This window comes from Triticum dicoccoides, chromosome 5A (genome assembly GCF_002162155.2).
Source record: "Triticum dicoccoides isolate Atlit2015 ecotype Zavitan chromosome 5A, WEW_v2.0, whole genome shotgun sequence".
In the NCBI taxonomy this organism is placed as follows: domain Eukaryota; kingdom Viridiplantae; phylum Streptophyta; class Magnoliopsida; order Poales; family Poaceae; genus Triticum; species Triticum dicoccoides.
In genome coordinates, this window is record NC_041388.1 from 646,250,859 (window position 1) to 646,265,492 (window position 14,634).

General features: G+C 50.9%; 2 protein-coding genes and 1 long non-coding RNA gene across 3 annotated transcripts; 2 read left to right on the forward strand and 1 right to left on the reverse strand.

The window, feature by feature from the left end:
- Positions 1–517: 517 nt before the first annotated feature.
- LOC119303713 (anthocyanidin 5,3-O-glucosyltransferase-like) lies at positions 518–2,208 on the reverse strand. The gene has a single exon (XM_037580851.1). The coding sequence runs from the start codon at positions 2,125–2,127 to the stop codon at positions 664–666; it is 1,464 nt and encodes a 487-aa protein (XP_037436748.1). The 5' UTR covers positions 2,128–2,208; the 3' UTR covers positions 518–663.
- A 353-nt stretch (positions 2,209–2,561) lies between these two features.
- On the forward strand, positions 2,562–4,232 carry LOC119303714. Its single transcript, XR_005147984.1, has 2 exons — positions 2,562–2,813; positions 3,866–4,232. It is a non-coding gene; the product is annotated as an uncharacterized LOC119303714 (long non-coding RNA).
- Positions 4,233–12,009: 7,777 nt separating this feature from the next.
- Positions 12,010–13,147, forward strand: LOC119298247 (alpha-2-purothionin-like). The gene is made up of 3 exons (XM_037575721.1): positions 12,010–12,368; positions 12,489–12,551; positions 12,708–13,147. Exons 1-3 carry the CDS (start codon positions 12,047–12,049, stop codon positions 12,812–12,814), a joined length of 492 nt encoding a protein of 163 aa, XP_037431618.1. The 5' UTR covers positions 12,010–12,046; the 3' UTR covers positions 12,815–13,147.
- Positions 13,148–14,634: the final 1,487 nt, after the last annotated feature.

The following is a 14,634-nucleotide window of genomic DNA, read 5'->3' on the forward strand; positions in this document are numbered from 1 at the left end:
CGTTCGCTCGAGTGGCTTCCTCCTAGCAAACGCTTCTTTCGCACTGAGGTACCTGGGGATCGAACGTCGGACCATTATTGGGTCATTTTTTATCGGAAATCTTATCTGGCAATCGTTTGCTGGGAGAGGGGTGACAAATGAACCCTTTTGATGGCAGTTTTAGTTCTAATACAAGATCAAGCGGTGGCAGTTTTAAACGAAAAAATTGCCTTCTCTGACAGAATCTATCATGTCGCACAAAAGAAACTTTCACACTCTCGCAACTAAAAATGTCAATCAAAATCGTGTAAGATATGTTTGCATGTTGAGGTGGATATTTTCATGTGCATGAATGCATGTTGTGGTAGGCCTTTTGCCATGCATGTTGCTTGATGATGTGGTATGCTTGCATGTTGAGAAAAATATATTAGTGGGGGCTAGCTATTTAGATATAGAAGATGCCACCCACTATTGGCGAACGTTCGCCAGGTAAGGGGTCCTTTTTATTGAGTTGAGCAATTGCTCGGTTCCCTAAAAAAAAGCAATTGCTCAGTATTTATATATCACAGACAGTAATGAACAGCATCATGCAGCACGCGATGCAGTCGTACTACTCGATCCAAGGTCACACGTGCACACATGCAGCACCTCGCGTACGTGACGTCCGAAATCCCGACGGTGAGCTCAGCTGTCGGCGGCGCTCTTCCACTGTCTCGCGAGATCCACCAGCGCGGCCCTCGACTCGCCGCCGTCGCCCACCGCCTCCTCCGCCAGCCGCATGGCCGCCCGCGTCCGCTGCCGGAGCTCCCTCCCGCCGTCGGACTCGATCAGCCACCGCACCTTGGCCGCCACCTCGTCGGACTCGACCATCTTCTTGTCGTACCCTTCCATGGGCACGGCCAGCCGCATCTCCTCGACGAGGAATACTCTGTTCATGCGCTGCTCCGCGTACAGCGGCCACGCCAGCATCGGCACGCCCGCCATGATAGCTTCCAGCACCGAGTTCCAGCCGCAGTGCGTTACGAAGCCGCCGACCGCTCCGTGCGCCAGCACCTGCCGCTGAGGCGCCCAGAACATGACCACCAGCCCCCTGTCCTTGGTCCGCTGCAGGAAGCCTTCCGGGAACAGCTCGTCGATGTCGCCGTCGTCGTCTCCGTCGGCCGGCGGCCGGCGCTCGGCGCCGGGCGGGGGCGGGCGCCGCACGACCCACAGGAACCGCTGCCCGCTTGTTTCCAGGCCCGCCGCTATCTCCTTGACCTGCTCCGCGCTGAAGCGGCCCATGCTGCCGAAGCAGAGGAACACCACGCTGGCGTTGGGCTGGCCGTCGAGCCACGCGAGGCACTCGTGGCGCTTTGACGCCCCGGTCTCCTCGCCGTGCTTAATCAGCGGCCCCACGCAGTACAGCGGCGGCGTCGGCCGGCACTGCGGATTGCAGAGGCCTGCCACGATGGCGTCGGCGGCGCCCGGCTCTAGGGACCGGCAGCCGTTGACGAGGACGCCCATGGAGTCGCACATCCTTAGGCCCAAGTCCACGAAGTGCCTGTTGCTCAAGCTCTCGCGATCTTGGATGGCCCCGGCGAGGTGATCCGCCGGTATGGGCGGCAGTCCCGGGGCGTGCACGGGGTCGCCGCCCATGTCCCCGAAGCCGAGGGTGGTCCGCTCGTCGATGACCGGGTGGTAGAGCCCGAACGCGACGCTGCCGACGCAGGTGGTGAAGAAGAAGTAGGTGGGCACGCCGAGCTTGGCGCCGACGTCGAGCGCGGCGCTGCAGAAGAAGTCGATGAGGAGGGCGGCCGGGGGCGCGGCGCGGAGGAAGTCGCGCAGGTCCGGGTTGGCGGCGCGCGCGAGCTCGAAGAGCCTGGCCTCGAAGCTGCGGCTGCAGGCGGCGGCCACGTCGGGGGCGAGCGCGGCCGGGGGCAGGCAGTGGAAGGCGAGCGCCGGGTTGGCGGCCGCGGCGGCGTGGAGGAGCGACGAGGACGCGCCGCCGCCGCCGAGCACGACGGTGACCCGGAGGCCCTGCGCGACCAGCAGCTTGCCGAGCTCCACCACGGGGACCAGGTGGCCCGCCATCCCCGGCGGCGAGTACATGACGACGACGGGCGGCTTCCTGGCGAGGTCGCCGTGGCCGTTTTGTGCCTGGCCAGCCATTTCTGTCGGGAGAGCGAGCGGCGAGAAGACGACGAGGGAGATACTGATCAGCGCTGCCGCCGTGTCGTCCCAGGTCGCAGTTGCACCGCCTGGCTGAGTCAAGGGGAGAGAGAGAGTGAGTGGGATATTTGTAGTAGACGACGGCGGGCGGCCGGCGTTCTTGGGAGCCACGTGCGGTACCTAACCAGCGGCCGTTCGTGGGGCGTGCCGTGGCAGGTGCGCGGGTCACACACAAACCAGTGGACCTCCGTCACCTCGGAAGGAAACACGAACAGTTGACGAGGTGGAGGTCTTGTCCGGACCTCCATGCAGCAGCCAGCCCGCCGACAGGAACGAACCGATAATACACACGCTCCCGCAAAAGCGACGGACTTTCGAGTGCGGATTTTCAGAGGCCGAGCACCAGGCAGGCCGGTATCCTCGGTGTTGGTATGGGCTTGGGGATCTGGAATCCGTCGGGCCGTCGGCAGGCTAGTGTCGGCCTAGTGTTTCATATACGGTCTGGGATACACCTATGCATACATGTTCGGCACATGCTGCTCTACTCTCTCATCCATTATTGCCATCGTCACCCTCGCTCTCTGTCGTCCTCGTTCCTATCGCCCCCACCCAGGTACCCAGCCTCACCTCCAAGGCTCCAACGAAGGGAACGCCGGCGGGGAAGGAGCAGGACAGGTCCGGCACAGGTATGTGTGCGGCCAGATCTGGAAGGGGGCGCCGGTAGCATGAAGATGCAGGTGGGGCGGAGGGGGAAGGTGCCGGATTCGTCAGCGGGGACAACGTCATCTATGGCTCGAGCTCTAACCTTGCGATTCTTAGTGTTTTTTTAAGCATGGGTGCTGTGATTTCGTTTCTTGGATTTTTAAGCATGGTGCTGTGATTTCGATTCTTGTTTCTTTAATACTCCGATCTTGTATGGCTCTGGATACACTAGTATGTGGTTAGCTTTTCATGGCCATGATTTTTTTCTTTATTTCTGTGATGTCCAATTTTCTTGAGAAAATCAATGTCAGTTGTGATCATCAATGAGTACTTTTGCTGGCCTTTGATTTTTGTTGAGGTGTCCCCTTTTGATCTTCACTCCAGTTACAGAAAAATGTTCATAAACCAGTGAGATTTTGTGATGTCTTGAGGAATCCATCTAACTTTGATAGTCGATGCTTCATCCTGCTGGAACTTAGTAATGGTTTTGATGGTTTGTTCTTGATGTGCCAATCTAAGGCTAATAATTACTTCATTTGAGTAGGGTAAAGTTTGAATTCGTACCACTGATTGCAAAGATCTGAGTGGGAAAGAATGTTGTACTATTTTGATTCATGTAACTCTGTTGACATTTTTCTGAAGAACACCTCATGAAGGGTGTTAGTGCCTTTCTGTGCAATTAAACAAAAAGAAAAGTTTAGCTAGTTTCCCGTGATTAATATGTTCATTTCGGTGGATAACTAAGCTGGCTGAAGAAATAAATTTCCCCATTGCCATGTCCTTGTAAATTAAATTAGCTATAATTAGCAGAACTGTCGGCAGGTGTGCCTTCATTGGTTTGGATTTGGACAATTAGTTGATTACCTTTTGATTGATGTGTTATATCTAGCATGATGCTATAACAAATGTGTTTTAGTTTTTGCTTCTGCAGTATAGTTATGGCATATCCTAGTCAGATTGTTAATGCGTTTTCCTTCATTCTCTGGAAACACTGGGGTTGTTTCTCATGCAAATGTGTTTATGTGATTATTCTCAGACTGCTAATAGGAACTCCAAAAGGAGATGGAGCTTAATCCCTACAACATACGTCGACAAGAGAGATGGCTCAGTGATTAACCCATCTGGCTGGTTAACCGCATCCGTACATGAAGATGCAATCTGTTCTTTGTGTTCTTGAGCAGCTTTGGGAGGAGGAATTAGCAAGGATGAGCGGCAGTGGCAATATGCTTGCGTGAGTGAGATGCCATGTGGTTTCGTAAGTGAGCACTAGGCATGTCTGATGTAAAAAGGGTGTTGATTAAAGAGACCATAGTGCTTTAACATAATCTTGGCACAAATTACCTATCCTGGAATTTGTCCGTGGTGGTGCTGAGGAATAAAATGTCACCACTTGTTCATTAACATTCACAAAATATGTTGATTGTTGGATGTTACACTGTCTGAGCATGATGGTTGGATCCCAAGTAACAAAATTGGGTGCTAATGGTGGTTGGATCCCAAGTAACAAAATTGGGTGCTAATGATGGTTGGATCCCAAGTAACAAAATTAGGTGCTAGTGGATAGAGTTCATCCACCTGGGCGTCAAAACTAATGGCCTCTTTGATTCACAGGATTTTAAAAATGTAGGAATATGAAAAGTATAGGATTACAGTGGCATGTCAACTTGAATCATATAGAATTAGCAAAGAGTATTTGATGCCACATGAAAAACAAAGAAAATGTAAAAAGAGGTTAGAGTGGATGTTAGATTTTCTATGAAATGTAGTACAAAAGATTTCATAGGATAAATTCCTATGAGATTCAGTCCTATGAATCAAAGGGTCGACATAGGAAAAATTCCTAAGGATTTCAATCCTTCAAAAATCCTAAAGATATGTTTTGAATCAAAAGGGCCCTAATGGTGAAGTGTAGCACCTGCCAGGATTCCTTCAACTGTTCCCACGAGCGGGTCAGTGCGCTTGGCAGAGAGAGAGAGAGAGAGCGGTTGCTGGCAGCACATGCAAGTGTATACAATACAATGGAACATTGTCAGGGCTGGTCCAAGTGCTAGATTCCCTAGCTAAAGCAGCCTCCTTTCTGCATCAATACACGCTGCAGTGCAGCGATACGAGGGGACAACGCGCTAGAATACCGGGAAAGCTCGAATCCCCATAGAACGCCAGCGACCAGGATAAAGGCCTACCTGATGCTCGGCCGTCATTGGCATTTTTCACGGACTTTCAGTCTTTCACGGACCAGGCTACATGCCTTGCTGTCTTGCTTGATGGGCCGCCCAAGTACTGCACTTCTTGAATGGCGCGCGAGTGTAGCTCTTTTACCGGTTTGCTAAAAATAATAATCTGTTTTACCAGTTTTTCTTTTTCTATTTGTGTAATGTAACGGTTTTCATTAGCTTTTTTTCCATCTTTGCTTTTCTTTTAAACACATGATAGACGCATACGCTCATGCATGCATCCCTATAAACACACACATTATTCCTATGAGCACATTCGTGAGATTGAGTCAACACATCATCTTGAAATTGACAAAGTCAACACATGAGTCTCCTTATTCAACGGGAACGTCACTCCCAATGAACGAACATCACAAAAAACTCTGAAATAAAACTAGGAAAATACGAGCACCAACGTCAAGTGTCGGACTTGAACCCTGATGTGCTGGTTCCACCACAAATAAACTAACCATCTGAGCTAGGCTTAGTTCGCCTTTTTTGTTTTTCTGGTTTATTCTTCCTCCTTACACTTATATATTCTCTATACATGAACATTTTTTGATGCATGCACGTTTCTAAAATTCATAAATATTGGTAACTATTTGTAAAATCCAAAAAATAAACTCTCTGTTTTTTTTACAAAAAATATGACAATTTTTATAAACATTCTCTTGCGATATTTTTAAAATTTAAAACATTAGCCTTTTTCCAGAGCAAGGATTTACCCTTTTTTTACTCAGAACGAACAATGTTGTTTTTTCCCAATAGCACACAAGCACACACTAGTTGGCCAGCCCATTGCTGCGATCCCTGTGCGTTATGCTGACAACTTGTCGTTATAAGCGTATAACTGGAGCACCCCTCCTATTTGCCGCTTTATGCTGACAACTTATGATGTATGGAAACATGTTGGGGGGTGCGGGTGCCTGGTAAGGTTAAACACTTTATGCCGCGCTTGGAATCGGTGTATTTAAATACACTGGTATTTTATCTACAGGTGCAATTTACAGGGCTAGTAGCCATTTCCGCCTGCAAATGAAACGACGGCCGGAGGCGTGTATTGTTTACAAGTGTAACTGCTGTGCGAAACGACAATCCAAACATCCCCTTATATGTAAGATTCTCAGGTGTTACCAGGATCCGGCTTGCCTGCTCCCTTCTCATGCTTCCATCTAAGCTCCCACTCCATCCTACGGCTGTTTTTTTTCTCTTTTTTTCTAATCTAATCATCTTCCTTCTGATTTTAAGGGAGTGAGGTCGGGCCTTATTTTGTTCCAATCAAATCATGCCATGTATGCTGGAGCATGGATGGGCGCACGCCGGAAGAGTAGTCAAGTCTCGTCCGTATTACCATGCTTTAATTGAAACATTAGCAGGGAGACACATGCCGACGGCGGCTCAATGCCCAATCTTTCGCATAGGTATGGAACATCCCTAACATTGCTTATTCACATTTCGCAGGACCTTAGATGTTCAGACTCAACTTGGGTCGAGAGAAGTGACGGGGCCATGACCCGGGGTGGCTAACCAATCCAGACCAAGTGAAGATATGGGCCAATGACTAGGGCCCAGCAACGAGCAAAACCGCCTTGGTCGAAATGGGCCCGTACCAGTTTTTCTTTTTCTGTTTGTGTACCGGTTTTCCTTAGTTTTTTTACGTTTTCATATTTTTTCATGGTTTATTCTTCCTTCCACATGAAATTTTTAATGCATCCACATTTCTAAAAATTCGTGAACATTTTACAAAATTGGAGAATATTTATAAAACCAAAAAATATATTCTGCAATTTAAAAAAAACATGACCATTTTTATGTGCATAAACATTATTTTGCAATAATATGCTTTTAATATATAGACATTAGTTTTTGCAAAGCGGATCTGCGTGTTAATATTGAAACGGCCCAGATATTCAATAAACTGACAATGAAGATGATTAACGACAAAAAATTCTGCACCAACCAAATCGGATGAGGCATTGACATGACATATCGGAGTGCACTGAGTAGGTAGGAGTTCACCTACACGTACGTACATTTATGTTGATGAAGACATGGCATGACTAGATCTGTGTACCATGCACGCCAGACAACACAGGAGGCAGTGAGCGTGGTCGAGCTCCCATGACGGGGTACATAGCACACGGTCATTATGGACCAGATTCAGGTTGTCCTGCTCATTGGACCAAGTGTAGCGCCGTCCATGGAGGTAGATGTCGTGGAGACCATGATCCGAGATAAAACGTCGGAATCTGTTCATCGTGCGCCTATTAATGCGGTCATTGCTTTTGTCACTGGCCGAGGCAATCATGTTAAAATCACCACCCAAAAGCCAGGGCCCGGCCATAGTAGATCGGAGCTGTTGAAGCTCGGTAAGGAAAGCCAGCTTAGCATCGTCCCCTTGGGGGCCATAAACGCCAGTAATCCATCAGTGGGCGCCACCAGCGGTGGCGGTGACTACGGCAGAGACGTGGTGATCTCCAATGGACGGGTTCGACAGGGCGACCGGATCACTATTCCACGCTAAGATGATGCCGCCGCGCGTGCCCTCCGCGGGCAACCAGAAGAATTTGTCAAAGGCAGGGCCGAGGGTCTCGCAAACAAGCACCGACGAGACCAAAGCGAGTTTAGATTCCTGGAGACAAACAATACAGGGGGAGGCCGAGGCAATAACAGGCCGGACAGCCGCGCGCTTGGCCGCATTATTGAGCCCGCGCACGTTCCAGAAAATAACTCTAAGGTTGTCTTCCATAAGAAAAGATGGGGGGGCTGGAAGGCGACAACGGGCGTCGCACTCATGCCGCAGAAGGGCATGGCAGGGGGTGAGGCGAAAGGATGCCATCGAGGACGGACTGGGGCACCTGCCATCCGTAGAATTCGGCGAACACGCGAACCACATCCACAGCTAGGGGCTGCTCGAACAGCTTGTTGTACTTGACCATGACCTCGTCAGAGAGCGGCTCGTCGTCCTTGATGAGACCCAAGCAAAGGAGGAGTACACGCTTGGCCTTGGATTCCGAATCAAGACCCCGGTCAGCCTTGGAAATGCGCGTGCTCCGACGGGGGGTGAAGTTGTGGGGGAGAGTGGCCATTCCACGGCCCCGGAGCTCGACCCATTCAGGCGCATCTTTGCTCGCCTCAGGGCCACCACGCACAGCCTCCAAAGATGAAGCTCTCGCTTCGCCTCCAATCTTACTGCTCAGCTTGGGGTTGCCCGCGAGCTCATCGCCAAGCTTGACGAGGCTCAAGACACTCGCCGCCTCCTCCCCCCTCCCCCCCAAGACCTGGCTCCGCCGGCAGCTCAAGCATAAATACCTCGGGTTGGCCTCCCTCGAGCGGTCGATCGCCCGCCAGCGTGCCCGGTTGCGCTGGCTTCGGGCTGGCGAAGCTGCTGCCGCCATCTCCAAGATTCAGGCATCTCACCGTAGCAATAAGAACCGCATCCTCAGCTTCCTTGTGGATGGGGTGCACGTGTCAGGTGAGGCAGACCTAGCCCAGGCCGCGTTCACGCACTTCTCCTCCGTTCTCAGCGCCCCTGCCGCGCGCGGGTTCACCCTCGACCTGGCGACCATTGGCCAGCGCTCCTTCGACCTCTCTGCCTTGGATCGCCCGTTCTCGTCGGCGGAAATCTGGGAGGCTATCAAGCGGCTCCCTTCTGGAAAGGCACCCGACCCCGACGGATTCACTGCCGAGTTTCTACGCTCGTGTTGGCACATAATCAAAGACGACCTTTGCGACGTCTTCGACAAGCTCTACGCGCTAAATGGCCAGGCCTTCCAGCGGCTCAATGAGGCGTACATCACTCTGCTTCCTAAGCGACCCGACGCCGCCTCCCTCTTTGATTATCGGCCGATCAGCCTCATCCATCTGATCGCGAAGCTCTTTGCTAAGGTTCTTTCGCTCCGCTTGGCGCCAGGCCTCGGCGAACTCATCTCCACCAACCAAAGTGCCTTCATCTCGGGACGGAGCGTTCATGATAACTTCCTCCTTGTCCAGCAGACCGCGAGGCAGCTGCACCAACTGAAGCAACCCCGTGTGCTACTCAAGCTGGATATCGCGCGAGCGTTCGACTCTGTCTCCTGGCCCTTCCTGCTTCAGGTGCTCCAACACATGGGATTTGGCCCGCGGTGGTGTGAGTGGATTTCCATTCTGATCTCAACAGCCTCGACGCGCGTCTTGATCAATGGCACGCCGGGCCCCCCGATTCCGCACGGCCAGGGCCTTCGCCAAGGGGATCCGGTCTCCCCGATGCTGTTCGTGCTGGTCATCGACACGCTCAACACGCTGCTCAAGTTCGCCGTTCAGTCCGGCATCATCAAGCGGCTGACGCGCAGGCATGCCCCGTCTAGCGTCTCTATCTTTGCTGACGATGTGATCATCTTTTGCCACCCCGACGAATCTGAGCTCTCTGCTATCAACTCTCTGCTTGAGCGCTTCGGCGCTGTCTCGGGCTTGCGCACTAACTTCGTGAAGTGCCAGGCCGCCCTCATCCAGTGCCCGGACGGCTTTGCGAGCAACGTCACCACCGCCCTCGCCTGCCCGGTGGTGCCCTTCCCCATTCGCTACCTAGGCCTCCCTCTCTCGCTCAGGAAAGTTCCTATCGCCCACCTGCTTCCCCTGATCGAGAAGCTTGGTCGCAAGCTTGCTACATGGAAAGCTGCTCTGCTCAACCGCGGCGAGCGGCTCAACTTGGTTCGTCAAGTTCCGAGCGCTATGCCTGTCCACATGCTCCTCGCCATGGCCCTCTCCCCTGCCATCCTGAAGCAGGCCAATCGTATCCTCTGTGATTTCCTCTGGCATGGGAGGAAGGACGCGCACGCTGGTTCTTGCCTAGTTAGCTGGGCACGGGTTTGCCGCCCGATCGAGCTGGGGGGTCTGGGCATCCGCGACTTTCACCGTACTGGCATCTCGCTTCGGACGCGTTGGCTTTGGCTCCAGGCTACTGACCACTCTCGGCCGTGGGCGCACTTACAGCTCCCGCGCGATCCTGAGGTGACTCAGTTTTTCCGGGCATCCACGTCGTGGATCCTTGGTGATGGCAACACCTGCCGCTTCTGGTTGGACCCGTGGCTGGACGGTCTTTCCCCCCTCGACAGCGCCCCTTCCTTGGTGGCGCTGGTTCCTCGCCGTGTCCGGCGCTCACGTACGGTGGCCCAGGCGCTTTCCGACGTTGCTGGATCTCTGACATCCGAGGCCCCCTCGGTCCGGCGGCCGCGGTTGAATATGTGGAGCTCTGGCGCCGCCTCCAGACTGTCGAGCTTGTCCCGCGCCCGGACCTGCTTCGCTGGCGCTGGACTGCCAATGGCGTCTACTCTGCTTCCTCATGCTACAGCGCCCTATTTCATGGATCCACGGCCTCCGAGTTTTGGCGCCTCACCTGGGAAACTAGTGCCCCCACCTCGGTCAAATTCTTCATCTGGCTCGCATCCCTTAACCGGTGTTGGTCTGCTGATCGCCTGGCTCGGCGAGGTCTACCACACGAGCCCGTGTGTGTCTTTTGCTGTCAGGAACCCGAAACACTCCATCACATCTTGGTGGGGTGTGCGTTCGCGCGCATCACATGGCACGAGATCCTCTCGTGGTGTTCCCCAACAACGGTTGCGCCCGATGGCACCACCGGCTACTTTGCCTGGCTCTCCGCAGCCATGATTCCCCTCCCGGCTGCGCGCAGGCGTGGCCTGGCCACTATCGCCTCCCTCGTTGCCTGGTCCCTGTGGCGACACCGGAACGCGATCATCTTCGACAAGGTTACCCCTTCTTCCTCTTCCCTGATCGCCACCATCAAGGACGAAGCTCGTTCTTGGGCTGCTGCTGGAGCTCGAGGGCTAGCCTCGAACCGTTTTGTAACCTGACATTGTAATTGTTGGGGCTGAGCACCCCCTACCTCGCTCCCCCGGGTTCATAGGCTTGCCATCCGTGCGCGCGAGCAGGCCCGAGCCCAGGGCTGTGCGGCCGGTGCAGCCGCACAGGGCCTCCAAGTGGCAGGGGCCCCCAAATTAGAAGCACATCAGCAGCTAGGCCTAGTCGAACCAGCAGGCCGAAAGGCCCTGATAGCGTCGCACGCGTATGTCGCTAATCCATGGCATATGAGAATACCCATCGTTCGCACTAACCCTAACGACGCCGTGGCTGCTCGACAGATGCAACCTGACGACGCAACAGAGGAACGGCGGCCGCCGGCATCGGCAGCGACCGCAACGCTGGCAGCAACAACCAGCAGGTAAATAGGGCAGGCACATGGCTGTATTCCGGCGATGCGCTAAATCCACTTAATCAAATTAACTAATCAACATCACTGCATCCTTCAGAACAGGTGTTATCTCGCTTGTTGTTACTTTGCCTCTTCTGCTGGATGAAGCGAGATGGACTGAAGGAGAGACGAGGGATAGTTTGACCAGGTCAAGTTTGACGACCGTGAGTTCATCGGTCCCAGTTTTTTACAAATAGTTTGCTGGTAACGATTGGATGTATATCCCTTTAGTCTTGTTTTCCTATCATTTATACTCTTTTATATTAAATGGTGTAGAAGTCATGTGTTTCAAGATCCAAGTTATTTCCTTGAAAAATCTATCTAAAATATATGAATCTGGTAACAAGAAATATAAGATTTTTTAGAAAAATTTAGAGGATTTGATTTAACATCATAAAGGACTTATCGGTAACTTGAATATACAATAGTTTTATTTTTATAAGAAAGTAGGCCTCAGTTTAGTGTTTAGCACAGGGTCCCGAATTTTGCCGGCCCGACCCTGCGCACGAGGCTATGATTCCCACCCCTGTACCTTCTCTTTTTTCTCTCCGTCTATCAATGCAATGATACGCTTCTTTAGCGTATTCGAGAAAAAAAAATGTACCATGCACACTCATCAATCAATCAGATGTACGAACGGTGGATGCGCCACCGATCATCTTCTATAAATAGGACCGATCCACACGATTCTTGTTTCACCACCATCACCACACAACACATACCGATCATCCAAGTTTGAGCTGCACGTACGTACGCCATGGAAGGCAAGGGTGGTCTCCGGGCTGTGATCCTCCTCCTGGGCGCGGTCCTCGTCATAGGGAGCATGGTGCCGCTGGCCCAGGCAGATCCGACGGCCGCCGCCACCGGAGCTGCGGACGCCAAGTTCTGCTGCAAGGACAAGATAGGGAGCCACTGCTACGCCGCCTGCACCACGCAGTACGGCCCCATCCCGTTCTGCGCGGAGATGTGCTGCTGTGTGCAGCTTACGAGCGGCAGATGTCCGAGGCAATGTCCTACCCCGGCCGATCCCAGACTTTTTCTTGCGGATAGCTCCGCCTCCGACCTTCTCACTAGCAACGGTAAGCAAGCTACCACCAATCGAGCTCCATGCATGTTAATTTTTCTCGTTACGTACTTACGTTCATCCATGTTTTCAAGTTACAAGTAATACCAACTCTCTTGTTTTCCCTTTTTGCCAGCCGTTGAGGTCGAGAGCTGCACCCTGAGGTGCTCGTCCATCGTCTGTCACAGCATGCGCAACGGTAAACAAAACAAATATTACCTCCGTCCCGAATTAGTTGTGTTATATTTGTCTAGATACATCGTGATGGAGAGAGTAGATATATAGATAAAAGCTTCATTGTAATTGAATTGCGTCTAACGCGCGTACTGTATCTGTATGTATGTTCTGGCACCAGTTGTGGATGGCGGCAGCGAGGGGACGAAAGCCGTCGTGGAGCGCTGCGGCGATGCATGCGGCCGCTTCTGCGCCGGGGCCGGCGGCGTTGCATCCCTTGATGCTTAATAATAGTACTATCAATCAAGCATGCATATCATGCACGCACGCGCTCATGCGTGCGTCCGGATGCATGTGCTAGCTGCCACTACGTACTGAGCAGCCCAGAGACGACGCATCTCTGTGTTTGCTCTTTGTTTTCATCATCAGTATAATAATTGGATTCCACCGTGTGATGGTGCGTATTCAAGTTCAAGCCAGTGTGTGACGACGTCGCCTTGGATATAAGTATATACGCGTTCATCATGGCGTGATGTGTTCATGCGTATGTACGTGTTGAACGAGCTAGCTAGTATGATGTACTCCCTCTATCACAGTTTAAAGGGCGTATCTTCAAAACCAGAATTTTTCACAATTAGAGAGAAATAGGGCGCATGTCATTAATTAGCCTATTAACTGCATCGTTTTGGGAGGAATTAGCTCCTTCCCTTTGCCTTCCTGGTGCGCATGCATGGTGTGAACTGAAATTACTCCACCAATGCATGCGATGGTTTTCTTTTTTTACTGGACGGAGAGGTTACTATGTGTTTGTTTGGCGATTAATTAGGCGCATATCCTTAATTATCGCAGCTCCAACGCATCGGTTATTCCTACCAATCGCTAGCAACCTTGGGCCCAGAGAGATGTGAGGTACGCCCTTTAAACTGTGATGGAGGGAGTATCATCCTAGCTTGCCAATGGAATATTAATAAAAGTTTGCTGATTTGTCAACTTTCTTCTGAATTATTATTGTTTTCTTGGTTCTATGCTTTTTTTGCCGGTTTGTCAACTTTCTTGTTTCTTTTCATTTGTTTGGTTCTATTGTTCATTTTTCTTCTTTGATCACATCTTTCTTTTCTCAATACTTTCCTTTCATGTTTTATCATGCATGGAATAGACAAATAAAAACAAGTACAATATTGGTCTTTGAAATATGGAACAACATCCAGAAATACGAAGAATGTCTTCTTGAAAATGGAACATACATTTGTCCTGGTGGGACATATGGCAAGATATGTTATTTTACATGAAACTTTTTATTTTGAGAAGATTCTCATTCACACAACAATTTATTTTATTATATCAAACCATATTTATCTAACAAAACATATCTTATAAGCTAATTTTGCCATGGTAAATTAACTTCACCTATGGACAGTGGACTGATCAAGGGCAACAAACTTTAAACATTTCTAGAAAGAATGCTTACGGATAGTTTTTTTTATTTTTTATTCTGAATATTTGATATTGACAAATAGAACATTTTAAACCGACCATGATTTGAATATTTTTACTTTTCATGAATATTTATAAAAAATATTAATTTAATTTTAGAGCATTTTTAAAAAACTGTCAACATTTTTTGAACATTTTCCAACTCATCAACATTTATTTAATTTGGATAATTAATAATAATTCGTGAATATTTTTGAATTGATTACTTTTGAAATCTGTCAAAAATAGGTAGTCATATTTTTCAAGCAGGAGCTGCTGGTTTTTTTTTTGTAATGATTTCCGTTCAGACGCAAAAAAGAGAGCAATGGGGGACACAGAGGGGCGAACACTATTCTTGGGCCTGGCCGAAGCGCAGCTACGTGTGCGTTATAGGACCTAAAAAAAGGGCAAAAAAATTTTGCTAGCACTTCCACCCGGTCGCTGCTGCCTTCTCCACCAAAAAAAAGATGCTGGCGGCCAGCGCCCACGACAGCATTGCGCTCCGCTGCGCCTGCGAGGTGAACGCCTGACAACCGTCGGCTCGATCTAGCAAAAATTCATAGCATCCGCTCAAATGGCGCTTGGATCCGTCGTGAGACGCGTCTCGCCAGAGGCGATGCACTTCGTTTGGCGTC